At 42.1% G+C, this 21,849-nt stretch overlaps 1 protein-coding gene across 1 annotated transcript in view; it reads right to left on the bottom strand.

The window, feature by feature from the left end:
• Nucleotides 1-4,027: 4,027 nt before the first annotated feature.
• Nucleotides 4,028-21,849, bottom strand: part of LOC142933750 (phospholipid phosphatase-related protein type 4-like) — a 54,783-nt gene continuing 36,961 nt past the window's right edge. Inside the window, exons 5-11 of the mRNA XM_076077968.1 lie at nucleotides 19,284-19,341; nucleotides 18,843-19,016; nucleotides 14,029-14,164; nucleotides 11,004-11,232; nucleotides 8,198-8,813; nucleotides 6,257-6,413; nucleotides 4,028-5,181 (exon numbers count right to left, since the gene is read on the bottom strand). Coding sequence (XP_075934083.1) covers nucleotides 4,028-5,181; nucleotides 6,257-6,413; nucleotides 8,198-8,813; nucleotides 11,004-11,232; nucleotides 14,029-14,164; nucleotides 18,843-19,016; nucleotides 19,284-19,341 — 2,524 coding nt within the window. The remainder of the gene's footprint in view (nucleotides 5,182-6,256; nucleotides 6,414-8,197; nucleotides 8,814-11,003; nucleotides 11,233-14,028; nucleotides 14,165-18,842; nucleotides 19,017-19,283; nucleotides 19,342-21,849) is intronic.

Raw genomic sequence — 21,849 nt, 5'->3', positions numbered from 1 at the left:
GTGAAAGGGGCAAAGCAGGAGAGGGGATGTCCACCGAGGTTCTGCCGCCATCCAAGCTTGCTCAACTTGGAGCACCAAGCAAAAAGGGGAGGGACTTAGGAAGGGTCAATTAATCGTTGAGCACTCGGTCCTTTCTTGGCTAACATTCGTGGTCTTGTGTACACTTTAATTTAGTATTCAGGCCAAGTATTTCTTGGTCAGCACTATACGATTGCCCTCTGCCACTACTTTACATACATAAACTTACACTTAAAAGTTGAATAAGACTGCTGCTCTATAGTGGCATAATCACTATGATTTTGGCAAGTATATATTATTATGGTGGCAAACAGCCACAATTTTATTTGCCAGAAAATATCCTCTTCCATCTATATCAAAATATTGTCTCCATAACTCAATACATAGCTGTTTACAATCTTACTTAGCTAATGTTGACTGGCAGGTACATATTCACCAAGACTGTACAAAAAGGCCATTTCATCATGACTTCCTAAAAGAGGAGAGTTACTGTCCAACAAACTCCGTATTAAGCTATTACGGCTGTAATATGAATGCACAATGGCTCCACTTTTGTTAAACCCTCAAAAAATTGCAATGTTCTCCTTCTCTTTCAAAGATTATATTTCTATGTTAATTTAACCTAAGCAACATCTATTTCTTGAAATCTTATCACGCTGCCTTGTGAAATCAGCAATGACAGTTCATTTCAATGTCTACAGGTAATGTGGTGCTGTGGCTCCTCCCCTCTATATGTTCACAACAGCTACTGCCTGTTCTCTCTCAAAGAAATGACTGCAACAAAACCAAAAAACTGAATAAGATCATTGATTACTAGAATGGACACAAAAGCCTTCTTGAATCCTTTTCATCAATCAAAGTCAGTGTTAGTAGTTGACCAATCAGAGCACTTGTGTCCATTCTTCATTGTTAGGTAGAAAAGACACATGTAAAGGAGTTGAGTAGTGACTGTCACATACAACCATATACATTTGATATATCAGCTCGTTTAAATAAATACTCCCTATAATAAATGTTGAAACATTAGAATGTAAGTCCTCTCCACTCAGCTGTTGTATACTCTATTAAAAACATGAATAGCTCTTTACAACGCCGTTAGCAGCAGTACCATCATCTCCAGCAACATCGGCACCTAAATCTGAATCACAGCTTCGCAACTACAAATGCAATAAAGGACATCTGACCAGAAGTGGGAGTTTACAGAAATATATAAATATGTACACAGCAATAAATCTGTTGACGCTGTCATCAAGCTGCAGTAATTGTGCTTTCTAAAGTTCTACATGATCCAAACTTCAGGATCTTTGCTTCAGGCAGATTTCCATCAGAACTCTGCTGAGAGTCATTCCAGTATTGCACTAACTCTATGTGACTAGCCCACAGACACATGGCTTCTCTTTTGATGGCACTTGGGCACTAAGTTAAAAAAGAATGTAAACACTGGGCAAGAAAATCATGAATTATGTTGGATGAAAAGTCCAGACAGTGTGTTGTTTCTGGTCATCAGTAAACAGCAAATTAAAATGTTGGTATGTTAATGGTGTAGAAATATCACAATTGTCTACTTCATGAATTCAAACACACAAGTAAAATACAAAAGCAAAGTTGTAAAAGCGTGGTACAGATATGAGATATAGTGTCTGTTCAGGGAAAATACTGATTACAAGAATACATGAGTGAGAATATATGTTCAAAATAAAGTTGTAAGTGTACAAGAAAAAAAGTCCTTAATTAAGTCTCGGTTTCACAAAAAAGATCTACATTTGAAGAAAGTTTGACTTTTGGCAGAAGAGAATTCACAATATTATGAAAGAAAGTTATGATTTTCCTCGAAGAAAACTTACTATTAATATTTGATGGTAGTAAACAGGTGAGAGCAGCTGTCAGACTACTTATTGGGTTATTGAGGTTCTAAGGTTATAGCTTTCAAAAGTCTGCATGATTTTATCATAGATTTTAGGACAGACATGTCAAGTCTTCTGTTTGACTAATCGTGCAATTGTGATATCATTTTTGACATTAGAGGGAATGATTCAGTTTTATTGAAAACAATATAAAAATGATTATAGTGTGATTTTGAAGGGATCTGTATCAAACAAAGAGGTCTGTAGAATATAATGTGCAGGCCAGGAAATCTCTATAGCACAACATTATTTGATTAAGAAAATGGTAATTTGACTCATATTTTGCCATTAAATATTGAACCACTAGGGATTCTGAAAATTATAGTCGGCCATATTGGCATTTTGATCAAATTTAGATTGTTTGTGGAGCCACAATTTTGTTTTTCTCCAGATATGACAGATTTTAGAAGTATTAAAAACTAAAATAAAGACATTATTCTTGTAGTAATATCATTTTTTTGTTTTTAAAATTAGAATAAATAACTTTGAAATTTGTATTGTATTGTTAATTTTTGCAAAATTACACTTTATTCATGTTACATTTTGACGTTTTTGTACTGTAATGCCTTTTCATTCATTTTACTTTTATTACTTCAATAGTATGCCTTTGTTTTCTGAAAATTACAAACATTTGTTGTAAAATGTTGACTGTATTCATTAAATATTGTATTGTATTGTAAGTTCTTGTTCTATTACATTTCATTATTGTAATATTTTGCCAAATTATGACTATACTCATCAGATAATATGACTTTTTTCGCATAGAACTACAACTTTATCTGGTCATATTGTAACCTTTTTTTCCAAAAATATCACAACTTTATGCTAAAAATATTAGATTTATTTTTCCCCAACAGTTGCCATTAAAGTCATTGGTACTGACACCCATACTGTAATACTGGGAGACATGATGAGCTGATCAAATGAACCAAACAAAGAAAACATCTGTTTGGACTTGTGTATGGTCCAAGTTTGTTCAGATGACTCACATGCCGAATGTGCCAGTGTACAGAACAGCTACTACACAGTCAGAATAATTCATATACTGTACATCAATTAAATCACAGCATGTAGAAAATAGAACGATTGTTTAACTATATTTTAACAAAAGGTATGTCCTGTGATATTGTTCGTATCCAACACAAACACAACTCCACCATGAACTAAGAGATACTGCTATTGCCCAAAAGGGACTCCAAGTAGCCCAGACACAATTAAGACTGTGGGTTTAATTTCCATTGTGGCCACCCACATTCATATGTACAAACACAGCACAGTTATGGGCTTTGAATGCAAATTTCCATCTAATGACATGTGGTTACATTGTAAACTTTATGTATCGATATTGGTATCTGTGTTTTAATAAAAGATAAGAGCTAAGAATATACCGTATGTATAAATATTGTGATAAGAATGTTACCCCAATGACAACTGACCTAGCAGTCAGAGGAAAGAGGGTGAGAGTCATTAGGCTGATTCCAACCTCACTGGGAGGGAGATATTGGACGGACCGAGGGGGCTGGAGCCTCTGAGTAAGTCAAGGGATCAGCAGTTTATTTAGCCCATTATCCTTGTGCCTATGCCTATGCCCAAGTGCACTCAATGTATTACATTTACAAAGTCATCCACATAAAAAAATAAACACAAGAAAGAATGTTGAATCAAGCTTCCTCCTCTTATGTTGGGCCGCGACTATAGTCCTTTCTTATTGACCAGTGGGAGATCTTGGGCAGAGTTAATTTGTAGTGCTCTCTATGGGTTTTGACCCAAGGAGGATCATGAACCTCTTGCTAATAAGTTTTAATAAGCTTACAGTACATCTCCTTGTAAAACATAATATTTATTCGATTGGGTACTAAACAGCTGGGGTGCTATATATTGTACCCTAATTGGCCAGGTGGGATGTTGCGGTAGGGACTAACATGTTTTTGGTCATCCCCTGTTGGCTTACCCATGATGGTGGACAGAGTATCCAAATTTCCTTTCATTTTTGGCCCAATCTAAAGTTCTGAATGGCCCATGCAGCATCACCATTGAAATGCTGTATTGGCCATGGACACATTTTTTATCACAGGTAAAGATTAATCAATTTAACACTGGGCGTGTCATTCTTTATAGGCCAACCCCAGAGTAGGAGGCGGAGTGTGACTCAGGATGGGGCGTGGTAAGGTAGGGGGAGGGGTTGGGCTGGGACGGCCAAACATCCCCTGCAACTGCCTGTTGGGGTGATTGGGGTGATTAGGGTGGATGGGGTTCTCTTGAAAACTTCGAAGGTTTTCATGGAACCGGTTGCTGCTTTCATTGTCGAGGCGGTTACTGTCGTCACAGAGGCGGTGGTTATTGTGGAGGTCGGGGGTGGGCCCTCGATCGGGGACGTGGCCGTACTGGGAGCCACTCTTCCTCCGCAGGGTGGACTCACAGCTGGATGAAGCAACCGACTGGCAGTCAGAGCCACCGTCGCTGCTGGCTGCCGTTACCTCCACCGGGGTGACCCTGATGGTGGTGATGGCCTGAGGGTGGGGGTGGAAGGGAGGAGCAAAGTTGGCAGTGGGGGTAAACGGCATGTTGGAGTTGGTCATGTTGGGGTTGAAGTTGGCAGAGATGGGGTTGAAGTTGGCAGAGTTTGGGTCAAAGTTGGTGGAGTTGGGGTTGAAGTTGGCAGAGATGGGGTTGAAGTTGGCAGAGTTTGGGTTAAAGTTGGCAGAGTTGGGGTTGAAGTTGGCAGAGTTGGGGTTGAAGTTGGCTGAGTTGGGGTTGAAGTTGGCAGAGTTGGGGTTGAAGTTGGCAGAGTTGGCAGAGTCGGGGTTGAAGTTGACAGAGTTGGGGTTGAAGTTAAAGTGGGCGTTATTAAAGTTGGGATTGTTGGGGTTAAAATTGGGTTGCTGGAAGTTGTTGGGGTTATTGGGATGTAAAGGATGTAAAGGGTGTACAACATGTGGGTGGTTTGTGTATACACCTCCCCCACCACCCATTCCTATTCCTCCTCCTTCTCCTCCCCCTTCGCTCTCACTTTCGGTTCCTGTCACACTCCTCCGCCCATCCACTGACTCTCCATCCCTCAGCGAATCACAGCTGTCTGTGTGTCTGTTCAAGTCGTTGAGGGCGAAAGCTGACTGTTGGAGCGAAGCGCGTTGATCTGGTGGTTTCCATCGCCAGGAGCCACTTCCGTCAGTGCTCGGAGGTTTCACCACAGGTTTGTTTGATCTGGATTCTGGGTGGGCATCAACACGGACTATACTGCCACTTCTTTCCAAACCTCCTAACAGAACAAGACAGATGATCAATAATTACATTCTACTATTAACAATAATAATCAGCATCTTCAATGTTCAAATCCATATAGCTAAAGGCACAGCGCTCACACTGCTGTGACTGCCACAAAGCAAAAGAGTCCAGTATCTGATGAGGTCCCAGTCTTCTTACTCTCGACCTTAATCAGTCTTATGCTGGGAATAAAGTACAGAAGTAAGCTAGATCCTTTCTCAACAAGCCAAAGTAAATAATTCCTAGATGTATAACCGTGCACAGAGGTGAAATTGATATTCATCAATAAGTAACAAATGTGTTTCCCTAAATGCTTAACTATTCACTTCAAGGTTAAGGCAGGCAAAATTATTTATTTTTCTTACTGCAAAGAAATCCCATGAAAAACAAAAATCAACAATGCCAGTGTGTCTCTCAAATACTTTCTGATTTCCTGACCTTCCCCAACAAACATATAGTTACATTGTTTTAAAGTAATTTTCTTATACAGCTGGACACTGTAGTTGCTAGCGTTACTCAAACCAAAGGAAATAATGCATTTCTTGTGGACTCCTTTCAGCAGGGGATTAATCCACATTTGGTGCTGGGATTTGGGGCAGCAGGACTGTGTGTGTAGTGTTAAGACTAAATAAAAGTGTGTGTATTCATGGTAATGAAGGAACATATCACAGTGCAACAGTGTGGCTCATTGATGTGCTTTTAATAGTTTATGGACATCAATGGAGCTCTATGAAGAAGATATATCAGGGATCAATATACACTTGTAGACACATTCAGTGTTGTTGTTTTTTTTAATCTTATGTGGATTTGTGAGATTTATGAAAAAAAGTATCCCTCCAGAGGCATTTCAATCTCAAATTATTTCTGTTATCTATATCTAATTTAATCTGCTTTAAATGTAGAAAAGCAAGCAATGGCACAGTTGTAGAAAGGCTAAGTGTCTGACCTCAATCCTATTAGACATGGAGCAGAATGTGTCCATAACACAGTATGAAAACTCTTAAGTACCAAAAGCTGGCGTCAAATGTATATATATATAATATACACATTACTGAATTAGCAGTACAGACCTCCTCCTCCCATTGCTCCGGTGGTGGAGGCCGGTGGTGATGGGTCCTGGTCTGTCAGGGCTCGGTACCGAATGGATCCGGTGCAGCTGACTGTGCTGCCACCATCCTCAGACCGAGGAGAGTAAAGCAGACCCTGCTGTTTAGATAAGGCTATCACCTGAAATAGGAGAACAGTGTATGTGAGCTTCTTGTCTGGCTGCTGTGATACATACTCATTAGCTACTAAACTTCTCTTCTTGTAGGTGGAATGGCACTGCTACAACTAGGAACCTTTTACCATGAAGGCAATAACTGCAGCTGTCCACAAAACATACAGCCTGCATTGAAATTATATTAAAGAAGCTTTTGCAGCACATTAGCCGTGTTTCCATTCAAATGTCAAGCAAATTTCCAGCAAACATTTGACATGTCGCAAAAAATAAAAATAAAGAATTAAGCAATTTTCATCAACCGAAGTGATTTAAATCGGCAACGTAATTTAGTCAGAAGTTGGCGGGAAACAGAGTAGAAGAAGTAGAGGTTGCAAACTGCAAAGAAAACAAGTAGCCTTGGCCATCTAACCCCTCTGTGGGAGAAAAATGGAGAGTGGTCTTTAGGAATTTGTTTCAATTGGGCAAGTTTTAAAGGAGACATATGCTCATTTCCAGGTTTATACTTTATTCTTAGGTTTCTACTAGACATGTTTACACGCTTTAGTGTTCCAAAAACTGTTTCAATGGAATTGCATTGCTAGACAACAGATTGGGTCTATGTTTACTTCCTATTATCTCTTGGTGCTGTCAATCCCTTGTGTGGCTTCTCCTACCACTGCTTTGCTGACAACTTAATCTCTTCCTCAAAGAGAAATCCCAAGATATGGTTTGACACAATTAAGAGAATTGTTTCACCGTCTGTCTCTACATGACCATGCTGTTCTGTTGATGACTGTAACAAGTTCCTTACCTATTTTATTGATAAGGTAATAGCTATTAGGTCTGGTATTCAGCCTGGAATCTGTTCATCTACATGTAGCTCCTCTCAATCTCCTACTGTTCTGGACTCTTTCCAGCCTATCAGCCTTCAAGACCTGATGGACTTAAGCAACAAAACAAAGCCATCATCTTGCCCTCTGGATATAATACCATCCTCTCTATTTAAGGAAGTTCTGCTAATTATTGGCCCTGCAGTAACATCTATTGTCAATTCCTCATTATCTACAGGATTTGTCCCGTCCTACTTTAAGCATGCCACTATCCAGCCCATATTAAAGAAACCCAACTTAGATCCGGCATTGCCTATGAACTACAGGCCCATATCAAAAATGCCCTTCCTGTCCAAAATCTTAGAGAAAGTGGTGGCAAACCAACTTACTGCTGCACTGGAGAGGCACAACATGTACGACAAATTCCAGTCTGGGTTTCGTAAGCAACACTCTACTGAAGCTGCTCTCCTGAGGGCTTCAAATGGCATTCTCATGTCTTCTGATGCAGGTGACTGCTCTGTGTTAGTACTTCTGGACCTCAGTTCTGCATTCGACACTGTAGACCATAACATCCTGATTAAGAGGCTACGTGATTGGCATATCTGGCATAGCGTTAGACTGGTTTACATCTTACCTCACTGACAGAACTTTTAATGTCTCTGTGGGTGATTTTGTGTCTGTCACCTCTCCATTGTCTTGTGGTGTACCGCAGGGTTCGGTTCTGGGGCCTCTGTTATTTTCCCTTTACTTGTTACCTTTGGGACCGATTATAAATAGTTACAATGTTGCCTATCATTTATATGCAGATGATATCCAACTCCATCTGTCATTCAAGCCCAGCGAGGCCTTCACATTAACTAGGCTCCTGGACTGTGTCAATGCCATCAAAGACTGGACGCACTGAAAGCACTTGACTTGCTGTAGATTCACAACAGATAGATTAGGAAAGGTACAGTTGGTGCAGAAAAAGAATAATTAACCTGCATAAGACGAGGCTGTCCTCCAGCACTTAGCGGCCTGCAGGGGATGGTGGTCTTCTCAGCCACTCTGAGCCACTTTTCTCTCACTGACCCACCCCCATCCATAATACTGTCCTCGGATTCACTTTCCTGATCCTTGCTGGTGAGATTTTCCTCCTCAGGAATATGAACCAGCTGGGAGGATCCAGGTCGGGATTGGATAGACACTCTGGCCCCACCAGTCAATCCGGTGCTGCCATTATGGCTCAGGTGATTATGATTGGCCATAGGAACAGAGCTTGCTGCTAGTTTCATGTACTGAGCTGGGATGTGGGCCCCAGCACGGAGCTCTGTTTCCTGAAAAGCGATAAGGGAAGGCAGGTGTATCACACCTCGGTGCTCCTCCAGGCCCATGGCAGAAGGTTCAGAAGAGCAGCGCAGTTCCATGTTCCTCTGAGGAGATGAGGAGGAGGCTGGTCTTATTCCATCCATCACCTGCAAGGATAGCTTCCTGTTGTCATTTTTATTCTTCCATTGGCTGAGCAGCTGTTTGGATCGGGTTGAGTCCATTGATGTGTGGATGGAGGCATGACGGCGTGGAATGCGACCCTCCTCCAATGAGGAGCCTCCGTGGGACCTGGAAGAAGGGGCAAAGAAAATTTGTGAACAACAAGAAAGAAGATTGCGGAAATAATGCACCAATTGTTGATTTGTGCTCTCAAATAAATCTCAGTAAACATTTTGTTACTTTTATCCTTAAATATACCTCTAAACTAGAATTAGCACCTTCTGTTTATATGCCTCCGCCAACCAGTCAAGTTGCAGCTTACATCAATGTCTATCCATAATGTCATTACTTCATCATTTTGACATTTGACCAACTAATTCTAATCAGTTCTCTTGAGTAAATATATGTGCCAGATGTAATGGAATCACATCAAGATGTTCCAGAGATATAGCATTCACAAAAATGGGATGGATTTGAGGTCACAGTGACCTTGACCTATTGTGGAAAAGAAGTTCAGACCGGGCCAGTTGATGAAGTCTAAACTACTGATCCCCAACTCTCTTCTTATTCTACACTTCATACCTATTGGTGTCCTGATGATCTTTGAAGAGTGCACTGGAATCAGACAGAGTTCTATGCAATAGAGTTTATTCTTCAAGCAAAGAACACAACCAGAGTTATTCTGGGGGAAATGACTGACTTATTCTGTTCTCACATAGTCTTATATAGTGTGGCTGACATCGGATAGCTCTTCCTCTCTTTTTTCTTTGATACGTCAATCTTATAGGTAAAAATATAGGTAATTTCTGTTTAAGTAATTCATGTGAGAGTAAAAATGAAGTAATTTCTGGCCACAATCTTTTCAACAAACATGCTGTTGTCAAGTCCAGTTGCATATCTGAATTTGTTGCTGTCTGTGCAGAGCTAGTAGATAGCATTCATGCTGTGAGTGGATGAATTGGGACTGACTTTTGGAAATGTTGGGGTCAGTGGCAAGGATAACACAGTTGGAAACAAAGTGGGATTCTGGAGTGTGGCAGAACGCCAGTCATGACAAATCATATCCCCTCCTGCCCTCTTTTTAAAGTGTACCAAAAGCCATTTCCACTGATTCTTTCTGTCTTTCAAATAAATTAAATAATAGATGAGGAGCCAAACAGATCTACAGCGACAGTTTGCCTACATGACGTATGGCGTCCACCCGCCAATCACCACGAACAACTACTGGCAGGAGTTGAGGATAAAGCCATGTCAACAACTCTCAAGTTGTGTAACATGGCACATGTCCCTCTCTTTTTGAATTTGATGTACTTTAATTTAATGTCTGTGTGTGCTCCAGGATGCCAGAAATCCTGCCATGCTCCACAGAGCCCTGCGTGTTTCCATCAGTGCTGCTTTAGTGAGGTGCTTTTGCAAGTATTTCATTAGTTGTCTTCGCAATTACGCCCACAGAGACCTTTATGCTTCTTTCTCAGATGAACAATTCTATCACATCTATAATCCCTTTTCCTGTTCCCTCAATGTTTCTACCACAGACAAAGATGACAGGGGAACACACATATTACTTATAGTAATAGAAGAGCTGAAAAAGCTGGGGAAATATAACACATGCAAATTATTTTTAGATTCCAAATAACATTTATAGAAGAAGAAAAGAGAATATGCCTCCGCCAACCAGTCAAGTTACAGTTTACATCCAATGTCATCACGTTATCATTTTATCCTATTAGACATTTGTGTCAAATTGTCATAATTAGAATATGAATTATTGAGTTATGGCCCAAAATGTTTATCCTTGAGTCCAAGTGGATGTTTGTGCCAGATGCAATGAAATTCCTTCCAGGCGTTTCTGAGATATCGCGTTCATGAGATGGGACGGACAGACGAACTGAAAACATAATGCCTATAAGGTCACGACTATCACAGTGTGTTGCCCACATGGTCAGACTGAGTCAGTTGTGTTAAATGACAAATGATCAATATAATGATTTACAACATATGTAGAAACAATAAATTAGCTCCTCTGATAAATGTTCTGGTTGTATAGCTTAATTAAGACATTCATTATGATATTTCCCTCATGATCTGACAGAGGATCGACAGCTGCGAGCGACCAAACAAGCTGTTCAGTCACAATTTGTAGCTGTGCAATAGCCAATGTAGGTTGACTTAGTCACTGTGTGGGATATTGCTGCTGAATGAGGAGGTTGGCTAAAAGGAGTCATCATAATCACTTAGCTTTTCACCCACCTATACCCTGAAGTACAAGACATTTACGTTCTCAAACCTGTGGATAAAGACTCCACCAAAAACATTTACCTTGGCAGTGTGCTGCTGCTAAAGGTCATCATGTTGTCATGGTTGCCCAGAGGACTGGATGGGGTTATCACCTCCACCTCAGCACTCGCTCGCTTCAGATTGGACAGAGACGGCTCTCGGTAGGAGGCGCTCCGTGTCAGGATGGGCTCTGGTTGGTTGGGGGACAATGTGTGGGAGGAGGTCCTCGTGATGATGGGCTCTGGTTGGCTGGGAGCCAGGGTGTGGTGACCTGTTAATGGATAACAGGGAGAGGTCAAACTGCTAATGTAAAGTTAAAAGGGGATGATTTGTCATCTTTGAAAAGACAAAAATAAAAATAAGACACTTTTGGTTGCTCGTGGCAGTCTAAGGCCACTTCCTTAGGAAAGTAATTCAAATGTTGGGTACAATGGATGGGACGGATCACTTGTTTGGTATTCGGTACATAACTGCCGCTTAGTTGCATCTGTGGTTTCCCTATAATTTTACTGGCAGTGTTAACCACTCTTGACAGTTTCCCTTTACAATGGATATTCGAGTATCCTTACCAAGTGAGTCGAGATGCTTTCCACCAGATTCTTGTAGACCATTTCAAGAATATTCTGGGTCACCCAGAAGTCATAAAGCTTCCGGAGGAGGTGTAACCTCTGTAGTGAATTCTGAATTCCTTGGTATACACAGAATGTTTTTTTATTTGATTAATATTTGATTTGCTTTGTAGGAAGTGTAGGATCCACCAGTTTTTGAGCTTAACCCTTAAGAGGGACTTAAGGTCAGGGAATCTCAGCTTCTCCAACTTCAATTTGGACCATTCTTTACGTAGAATCTTCGGATGCACTGGGACACATGATCTGTAATTTAACCAATCTTGTGTTTCGGGTCTTCAGACACCTTCATCCAGGCTACCCCACCAGGGTTGATAAAGCCCTGGCTTCTGTCCAAGTAGAACTTACACTCTGCAGCTCGCTTTGTTGATGACAGATCTAGAGGATTTTTCTACAGCCTTGGTGGCATTCCTGATGGCTTTTGTTCAAATACCCTGTTATTCCCAGGAGACTGCAAATCCCCTGCATCCCTCTTCCATTGTATAGCGCCTCACCCCTGGTAGCTACACTCCTCCACCATGTCTTCCTACTTGGCTTCTTTATCTGGTCTTCTCAGGGAATAGTGAGCTTAGGCATGATCACTTTACACTGAAAACATGACAATGTCAGGTCTGAGGGTGACCTTACGCAGCATTGCTACTTTCCACTGAGTCCATGCTTCTTGCTAACTCAAGCCAACAATCCTGCTGGCTTGTACCTCTTTGACTCCTTCCTGCACCTCCTCCTGTACAATTTTTCGCCTCTCTTTGCCTTGGGCCTGGTCATAGCGCCCCACCATACCACTGCCTTGGCCAGATCTTACTCTTGCCACAGCATGAGCACCCGGTTCTGCAGTCTGGAATTTGACTGGTCCACTGCTTTCCAGCCCTTAACTTCCACCTCTTTCACACCTCAATGCTTGCTTGTGTGTCAGGATGCAGGATCCCTGTCTGACCCGTTGTGTGTTACCTCTGTTTCCCCTGATCTCCTCTCCTCATGTGTTCTGTCAATCCCCTGTTTGTTATTGTGTGCCATGTGCTCTGTGTTTTTCCTCTGCCTCCAGACACCTCCCATGGCCACACCCCTGATTAGTGCACAGCTGCGGACACTCCAGCCGATTACCTCCCGCAGGCTGACACACCAGACTCAGATCCCACTAACCATTCCCCTGGCACTATATCAACCCTGGTCCTGCAGTCTGGGGTTGTCAGTTCGTACCATCTTTCACCCGCTTCAACCCCGTATCATCTTCTGCCTCGAGCGCCTGCCTCTGGTGTCCGCCGGTCCGGGAATCCCCCGTGCCCTCCGTTGTGTTCCAACGGACTTCACACCGTCGATCTGCCTGTCCTCCGGTGTCGATCCACGGAAATCACACCGTCGATCTGCCTGTCCTCCGGTGTCGATCCACGGGAATCACACCGTCGATCTGCCTGCTCTCCGGTGTCAGACCACGGGTACCACACCGTCGATCCGGCCTGCACCCTGTGTCGGACCACGGGCTCCACACAGCCATTTCTGTCCTTTAATTGTGGTAAAATAAAATCTGTTGTACCAGATTCTGTCTCCTGTGGTCTTGCTATTGGGTCCTGATCTTGAACTCCCGTGACATTGTGAGACTCTGGGGTTGTTAGAGTCGCTCTACTGGAGCACTTCTCCTCTGGCCACCATGAACTCTTCGCTCATGCTGCTGAAAGACAGTATGTGCTTGGTCTTTTGGCATTAGAAGGCACCTTTGCTGAGACTTCAGGCTAGGCCCAGCCATCTGTGGAGGTGGTGACTAATGTTCCTCTTGAAGTTAATGGGACTTCAAAGATCATCACAGGCCAGAGGATGCATGGAATGAATGGTAAATGGACTGTACGTTTTATAGAGCTTTTTTAGTCTTTCCGACCACTCAAAGCTCTTTCACACTACTTGTCATCATTCACCCATTCACACCCATTCATACACTGATGGTAGGGTCTACCATGCCCAACATCAGGATTCCTGGATCGAGGCTTTATCCTCAACGGAGCATGTAAATACCTTCCCCTGGTCCTTCACGGCTTCTCCATCACTGAAGGGATAGGGGCTCCACTGACAACTATCTCAAGCAAGTCCCCAAAATGTATGGAAAGGCAATACCGTCCTTAAGTCATCAACGGATAAAAATATACATTTTAAATAAGATTTGATCAAGAATAAACATATAATTTCCAATGAAAACAAAGATATAGAGTATGCCTGCTGCACTGAAAAGAAGTATGGCTAATTCAAAATTTGTTCATCAACACTTGAAGTGAAGTAAATGAGCCAAGATTAAAACTCCATAGAGATGTCCACATCTACAAAGTGTAACTGTCATTAACATGCCCGAACTTCTGGGACTTTACTTTTCTTTTTATGGAAATTTATGGTTGTAGTTGCCATCACAGGGGATGTAATCTGTAATTCTAAGAGACACATTGCAGGCATAGTTTTACCTTGGTGGCTGTTGCTAATCGCAGATTGACTGACATTGGGTAGGGAGGAGAGGGGGGGCTCTCTCAGGGTGGGGGTAGGTGCTCGACTTCTGGACCGATCCTCGCTGGGTTGAAAATTCCCCACCGCATAGACACCCTGCATACAAACAGACACATATAGTGAGACACAGAGGAGCATGCAGCAAAGACATAAGCATAAAAAAAGTTTGTCAAATCCAGGTGGTTTCAGGTGGCAGCCATGTCAGCTCCTCTGTCCCTAAGCCTTAACTAAAGCTACAGTGAAAAGGAAGTTAGTGTCCTAATCTTCAGTGATGTGATGTATGTAATTTAGACTTTAGTTTCTTAAGGGATTTAAATAAAATCCCTTAAATCACTGGATCGCTCCAAAGCAATGATTTAGCAAGTATGGCAATGTAATACAGACCAGTAGTAATATCATGAGAGATATGGAGCAAGTGAGCTGCAGAGGACTAGTAGCCTCCACATACAACTCCCTCACTTGCCCTGATAGACCAGGAGGGGGAAGGTGAAGCCCCAGTTATGCTTTCTGCTCGCAAATTTGTACAGACTTGAGGACACGGAGTTGTGATGAGGAAACTTTTGGACGTTTCATACTCTGTTGTGGGTTTCTCCTCGAGGCAAACTGGTGTTCTCCCAAACTCTAGTGGGCAGTGTATCAAAGATTCACTACTACAGCATGGTTCCAGCATGGTTTCCGCCTATCAGCGTCCACGTAGTTAGAAAATGTCAAACATGCAAGCAAAAACCCACCGCACAGGACTCCTTTGAAGGGGCAAGTCCAATAGCACAACGAAACAATGACATGGTTATCCTATCATCTTGCTGCTGTCTCTTTTTTTAAATGATTGTCTCTTTACTTTCAGTACGTTCATGCTGTTGTTACGCACCCCTCCACCTCCCAATCTCCACCCAGTCTTTGCAGATTCATCATCTTCATCTTCATCTTCATCAACTAGATCATTCTATCAGCCTCATCAGCCACCACCACCACCAGCGGTGCCTGGACTCCATGGGGGGGTTTATCTTGCTGCTGCTCAGGGCAGACGCCCCTCCATTACAAATCTCCCTGTAGAGTCCAAGCACCAAAGACTCTCTCAAGACTTATCATCACATATCATCTGTTAACAAGAAAACAATGATCCTATCTTTATCTACCTTGTGTCTCCTGATTGAAATGGCGGGTGATGCAAGATGTTACCATGGTGACGGCAGCATGTGCAGTTGCAGCAGACACCTTCCATGCATTTTGCAACAATTTTGTTTGGATTTGTTGTCTTTTCGCCTTTGTTACTGGAGCCAGTATGGCCTATGACAGTATTACAATCATCAATGTCAGAGAAGGAAGTGCAGGGATTGGATTATGTGCAGCAGACTTTGAGACGATCACTACCCATGGCATCTTCCGACCACCTAATCAGACCAGCCAGACCAAACGCCACCGAGGCTGAAGTGAGGACATGGGAGAAATTTGCCCTCAGGGCTTTCTTCTCCGTAGGTACAGGCAACACAGGTTTAGGAAAAGATCATAGTTTGGATTAAATTAAACCCTTTTTGGCAGAAAGCCCTGAAGGCAAACTTCTCCTATGTGTGCCGAGTGACCGCTCCGAGAAAAGAGGGACGAGTGCCTGGATAAGAGCTAAGCTGACCCTGCAGCCTGATAATGGCTGATGTCCAATCACAGGAAAGTGAAATGGATGAAAGAAGACAAGCTAAACCCAGCCACGGGAGATTGGAGACTGTTGTGCCCACATCCTAGAGCTAGAGCGCAGGACCCTATTAACGCATTTCCACTGCATGGTACAGCACAGCTCTACTAAACTGGACTCACTGTGTTTTGGGTTCCATTGGGAGAAGTTATTGATAGTACCTGGTAACTGGTGCTTTTTGGTACTTGATACTAGAAGGCAGAGTCAAAACTCTGCAGACCACTGATATCACTTATATCACCTATTGACAAAGTGCATCCACTGCATCATTTTGAAAAATGCGCTGCCGCTCTGCCAATCTGCTCATTTTCTATAACCAGTGTAAGTTTAGCATGAAAACATGGTGAAATTAGCAAGCTTACGTTAGCCAGCTAACTAGCCAGCTGCTAAATGATTCAAATCAAACAGCTTAATGCTTCATCTACACACTCTTGTCACAGTGTAGGAAAGCCCATTGCTATCGCCAGATAATCAGTCTAAATCAGATTTACCAGATTGTGTGATGTGCTCATAGCTTAATTTCTAGTTCACAGAAAGGAGTGAACGGGCTGTGCTGTGATTGTAATACCGCGTTTGGTGTGAACGCACCTTAATGCGACACATTAAAGAGATTAGAGGGTGTTAACATTCTGTTATTTCAAAATGTAGATTAGTCTTAAACGGTCCACTCTGTTTCAGAATTTGTCTTGCAAGATTAGGGCTGATTTAAAATAGGACATGGCATTTTGAGCCATTTTCAACCATGACATAACTATTTTGATAAACCTGGTAAGAAACATCAACATTAACACTAGCATTTATGTGTTTCATGACAGTACAGTCATATCATTTACTTTACAGCTTAAAAAACGCACTTGGTGACACAATTTATTTATCTATTAATGCTGCGTTCCAGACAACTCGGAAGTTGCCATTTTTCCAGTTCTAATTTCCATCTTCAGACCTCAAACTGTTCCAGGTACTGTTCCAGGTACGTTCCAGGTAACGTAAACAGCAACCGTGGCTGACTTGACATTTATTTGGCTAGTGTACACATAACTTGATAGTTATTTGGAAGGCAGCATATTGCGATACAATATGTGACATCAATTGTGGTACTTTTATTGAAGTAAAGAATCTGAATACTCAGTTACCCTCGTCCCATGCACCACACACCACACCACCCCTACCTCGCCAGTGAAAGCAGGGACAAAACCAACAAAACACAAAAAGCATCTGACGTGGGTAGATTTACATGTAGTTCAAAACATGCTGTGTAACTGGAATAAAAACCAAGTGCAGTACTGATGCACTGTAGCACAGAAACAAGTGAGGCTGCCAATCAGCTTCAATTGATCTACTTGTCTTTTAATTTCTACTCTGATGAAAGATGATGCAATGCCAAACAAAGAACCCTGAAATAGCCCTGTGAAGCCTGGACTGTGCAAAATGATTGCCTTGAGAACAAATGTGCGTAATCATCATCTCTACAAGGTGTAGAGCCACATAAAGGGAGGATAAACATCTTGCAACTGAAGTTAATTACAAAGATCTTTTTCCAGGTTAATAATTATATTTTTGCAGAAAATAAAGGACCTCCGCTAGTGAAATATATTTAGTTTAAATTGTGTTAAATGACTGATGAGTTGATGTTCAAGAGCACAACCTCACATATCGGGAGCCAACGTTTCTTCCTGCAGGAAAAGGCAGAAAAACAAAGATGTAGGCAGCTGAACAGGGTAGTGTGTATGTGTGTGTGTGTGTGTGTGTGTGTGTGTGTCTGCTCACAAGTGAAACTGCTTCAGTACCGCTCATGTCTGTTAGAGTGAATGCTGGACATGCTTATCCGAGTGTGTGTGGGCTGGAGGGTGAAGCCGTGTGGGAGGTATCAAATATACTGTGCAAATATCCACCAGTTTCTGCACAAGAGTTGAACATCATTGTCTACCTTCAGCCCATAAAACTGTACTGAATAATGCAGTGAACCAATGAACAAATGCAAGTACATGAAATCTGCATAAAATGCCTGCTGTATGAATTGCTATCTCTTTCAAATACAAACTAGCACAAAATGAGCAAAAAATACATCATGGATGCAATATACTCTTCTTGGATGACAGGCATTCATTAGAATAGTATATTTTTACACCTCAAACATATTTCCCTTTTAAAACTCCATACTACTTCTCTGTAGATTTTCAAACTATATGTGACTTTGTGACTCTGGATGCGAATGGTGCTGTGACAGGACCATTCTGTTTTTGCCATTGCGTATGGCTTACAATTGCGGCCTCCCTCATGTTGGAGATGTCGAACGATTTTACTGTAAGTTTGCCTCCAGCTGTCTTTTCCCATCTGGAATCCTCAGCCAACCAGGCTCAAGAGGATTGTAAAGCCAGCCCTAAAAAAACTTTCACTTAGTCATTAAGGCCGTTCAGTCCACACTCCTACTCAGAGGGTTGGACGACGTTTCAGTGTCAAACATCTTGCTCTTGTGGCAGAGCTGTTTTGCAGGCTGTGATGTACAAGGGTAGAAGCAGCTCTGCTTAAAAGGGTGCATTCAGTCGCACGCCATACTTCTTGCATGGCTTTCAACGACATCAAGCTCTCTCTGGCCTGCTATCTCTCATACAGCAGTTATCATATTAAGACTTAAACTTAAAACAATCGTCATATACAGTACATACAAGTAGGGATTGTAGGCATAATAATGGAACATGCAATAATGCATTGAGTTGGAGGTTTGCGGGTCGGGATTCGTTGATTAACATATATTTTTGCAGGTTGGGCGGTGCATAACAGGTCGGGTGGGTGCAGATATTAGAAAAGCCTGACCCGCGCATCACTACTTGATCTGCTTTGAGTGTGACCATTGGCATATTTCAAGATGTTGGTACTAATAAAGAGCCTAATTGGACAAACCAAACACGTTTACGTTTTTGCGGCGGCCAACGTAGTTCTCCTACACCATTGGTGCACGGGAGAAGTTCCAGTTGGTTGCAGTCTGCACCCTCACCGCTAGATGCCCACAAATACTACACACCCTTTAATCTACACAGGAAACCTTTCTTTATATCTCAAGAAGGTTGTGATGGTTCAAAGTGTTACCAGATAAACAGCAATGGCAGATCCCAGTAACCATCCACAGTAGACGTCGACAGGATGGTTTCTGAACTGGATGATCCTCGTCAGCCCGGCCAGGATGGCCAGCATGACGAAGGAGAACACCAGGAGAGGCTTCAGCAGCTTGGCAGAGTCCGTCAGCACTGCGTTGAAGTACATCTGAAACACAAATATTTCACATGAGCCAATCATGATCTTTTAAATGTCTATATAAAAACAGATAATCCCAAACCTGTGATTGTCAACTCCGATTAGTGAGACTGTGTTCAATTCCCACCTGTGATTAAATTAGATCTATTTAAATGTCAAGCCATTTGTAAATGACCCACAAGAGATATATGTTCTATGTTTCTGTGGCTAGAGTTTAGGTGGCATCGTCAGCTACAAGTCTCAGTCTACATAAGAGAGTGTATATGAACCACTTACTGAGATGTAGACAGCAGCAAAGGCAGCTAGAGTTGCATGCTGGGAGGGGAAAGACTTCCTATAAAGAACAAAAGAAAGACAGTGTGTTCTACAAAATGATCATGTACAGACAGCTGAGGACAATGCTGAATATTCATCTGCAACAGGGAAGTGACTTTCAAAGAAACTTGGACGTGTGTGTGTGTGTGTGTGTGTGTGTGTGTGTGTGTGTGTGTGTGTGTGTGTGTGTGTGTGTGTGTGTGTGTGTGTATGTGTGTGTGGTGGTAGCTCTGCAGGTGTTTAATAAATGCAGTGTATGAAGGACAAAAGGAGGGCAACCACTCCAGACCTCTGATGTGTGATTTGCTATTTCATCGCCTAAATATTACAAACAGTATCCTGGTATCATGCAACTAAATACAGATGCAGTGTGTGTTATTAAGTGTTTCTAACTATTCATTATTATAAAGCATTAATTCATACCTTTGCATTGACACTGTTGGTAGTCTTGAATATTTTAAGAGGTCTACATAAATATAGAACCACAAATATGTTACCAAATACATAGATCTCCGTTAATGTATTTGTCATATAATGTTTTGTGATACAGTATTGATTTAACTAATATTTGACATGCAAAGATTGGTGTCAGACAGTGGTTAATGTTGTGTTGGGATGTTGGATGTTACACTGACTGTAGTAAATGCAGAGAGATCCAACTGTTGTGATTGCATAAAAAAGTAAACTGTAAGAGCCATTTTGTATTCTTAACAGTTTTTGTATTTTATGTTTATTGCAAAAGTATGTGTGTTATGCTCTTTAGAATGTTTACCATATAATAGAGTTAAAAGATTGGTCATGTTGTAAAATGTGCTTCAAATGTGTGTTTTTGCCCTTTGAAGATAAAGGCTCCTCTATTCTGTCCTGCTATTGGATAATTATTGGTTGACTCCTTTAAGTGAGTTTCAGTGTAAGTTAGGCTTTGATGGAGCAGGAGGTGGAGCAACAATTTTTCTGACCGCAGATTCTAGATCGCAGATTATAGACTTTTTAGTTATAGCCAGCTTAAGTCAATGCTTTAGTACTCCAGTTATTACCTAAGGAAATTGTTTTGTTTATTTTTGTTTACATGGAATAAAGCCACTCTTAACTACGAGCTACGAGCCTCATCTTTGGACAGCTAGCAAGAAAAGTTTAGCCTGCAAGAGCACGTAAGTTGGACATGGTAGGCTACGCGAGTCAGAACCCTTTACATCCTGCAAGAAGTGGCCAAGAAGGACGGTAAAATAAGCTGCCACTACATTAAGTCAGAAAAATTGCTCCATGAAAAGATTGGATTTTCGGGAATTGATTGGAGCACCGGGGATTCATGCACAAGGAATGAAAGATGATACCACCTTTCTTGGATATCTGTTGGATTTGCTTTGGAAACTGATGGACAGAAATACTCGCCACGGATGTCAAGTAAGCACTGTTATTGTCTTCCATGGACGGTTGAGTAAATCGCTTGTCAGCGGATGGTAAAACTCGTAAAACACGGCGAAAAACTACGCTAACGAGGTGCTAACGAGGTGCTAACGATGCGTTAGCAACCCGCTATCAGTCGGCTAACAAGGCCTCTTTGTTATGTCAGTAAATGACACGGACTGGAACTGCTATACATGCTAGCTACACTTGTGAAATGAAAAGACTTGTAATGTCAGTGGATTGGAATTAAAATGTATTGAGAGCTACAGCATTAAAACGGATCAAGAGGAAATGGAAATCCTACCAAAAAGGGTATCAAAGCTTACTGTCAAGGCTATGGAGGAGAAGCTTAACCGGCTAATAGGGGCTAGGAAGGCAACGTATGGACATCTTGGCAGAATGATCAGAGAGATTGACGCTTTAATGGATGATAATGGAAATGCTCATGTGGTCTCTGCAAAAATATCCACTGATTTCACAAAAGTGAAGATGGAGTTTTGTGAACTGAATAAGAAAGTCAAAGCTCAAATGTGTGAGGAAGACGCTATGAGAGATCAAACTCAGTGGTTTGAGCCAAAGTTTAATGACGCAAGGCATTTTGTGGAAAAGGTGGCGAGCTGGTTGAAAAGTATCCGGCACCAGGCTGATGAAGCAGACAAGCTTGACGCAGAAGTTAGTCCCTCAGACAGCATCTCAATGGTTATGTCCAGGGAAAGGCCTATTAGTCAATCTGGTTCTCTGGTATCCTCCACCACCTCATCGGTTAGGATTAAAGTAGAAACTGAACGTGCAGCGCTGTTGGCACGTGCTGAAGCATTGAAACAAAAACAGGACATTGAGAGAGAAGAAGCTCTACTTAAGGCAAAGAAAGAGCAGTTTGAATTGCAAACTGCCATTGCAGTGGCCAATGCAAAGCTGCAGGTGCTTAATGTGCATGAGTCAGGTCGCAACACACCAGCTGGACCTTGTGATGGAATGAATGCTTATCTGGATGGCACAATGCATGCTGAGATTGAGTCTTATCAAGTCAAGGGAGCTGACATGCCACGGAGACGCAGCATCTTGCATAGCCCTGAAAGAGTTGTCAGACCTCGGCAACAGCATAATGCAGGAAACGAGC

Source organism: Anarhichas minor, unplaced genomic scaffold (genome assembly GCF_050575085.1).
Source record: "Anarhichas minor isolate MPS153535 unplaced genomic scaffold, ASM5057508v1 ptg000006l, whole genome shotgun sequence".
NCBI classification, from domain to species: Eukaryota; Metazoa; Chordata; class Actinopteri; order Perciformes; family Anarhichadidae; genus Anarhichas; species Anarhichas minor.
This window is presented reverse-complemented; position numbering and strand designations above follow the sequence as displayed.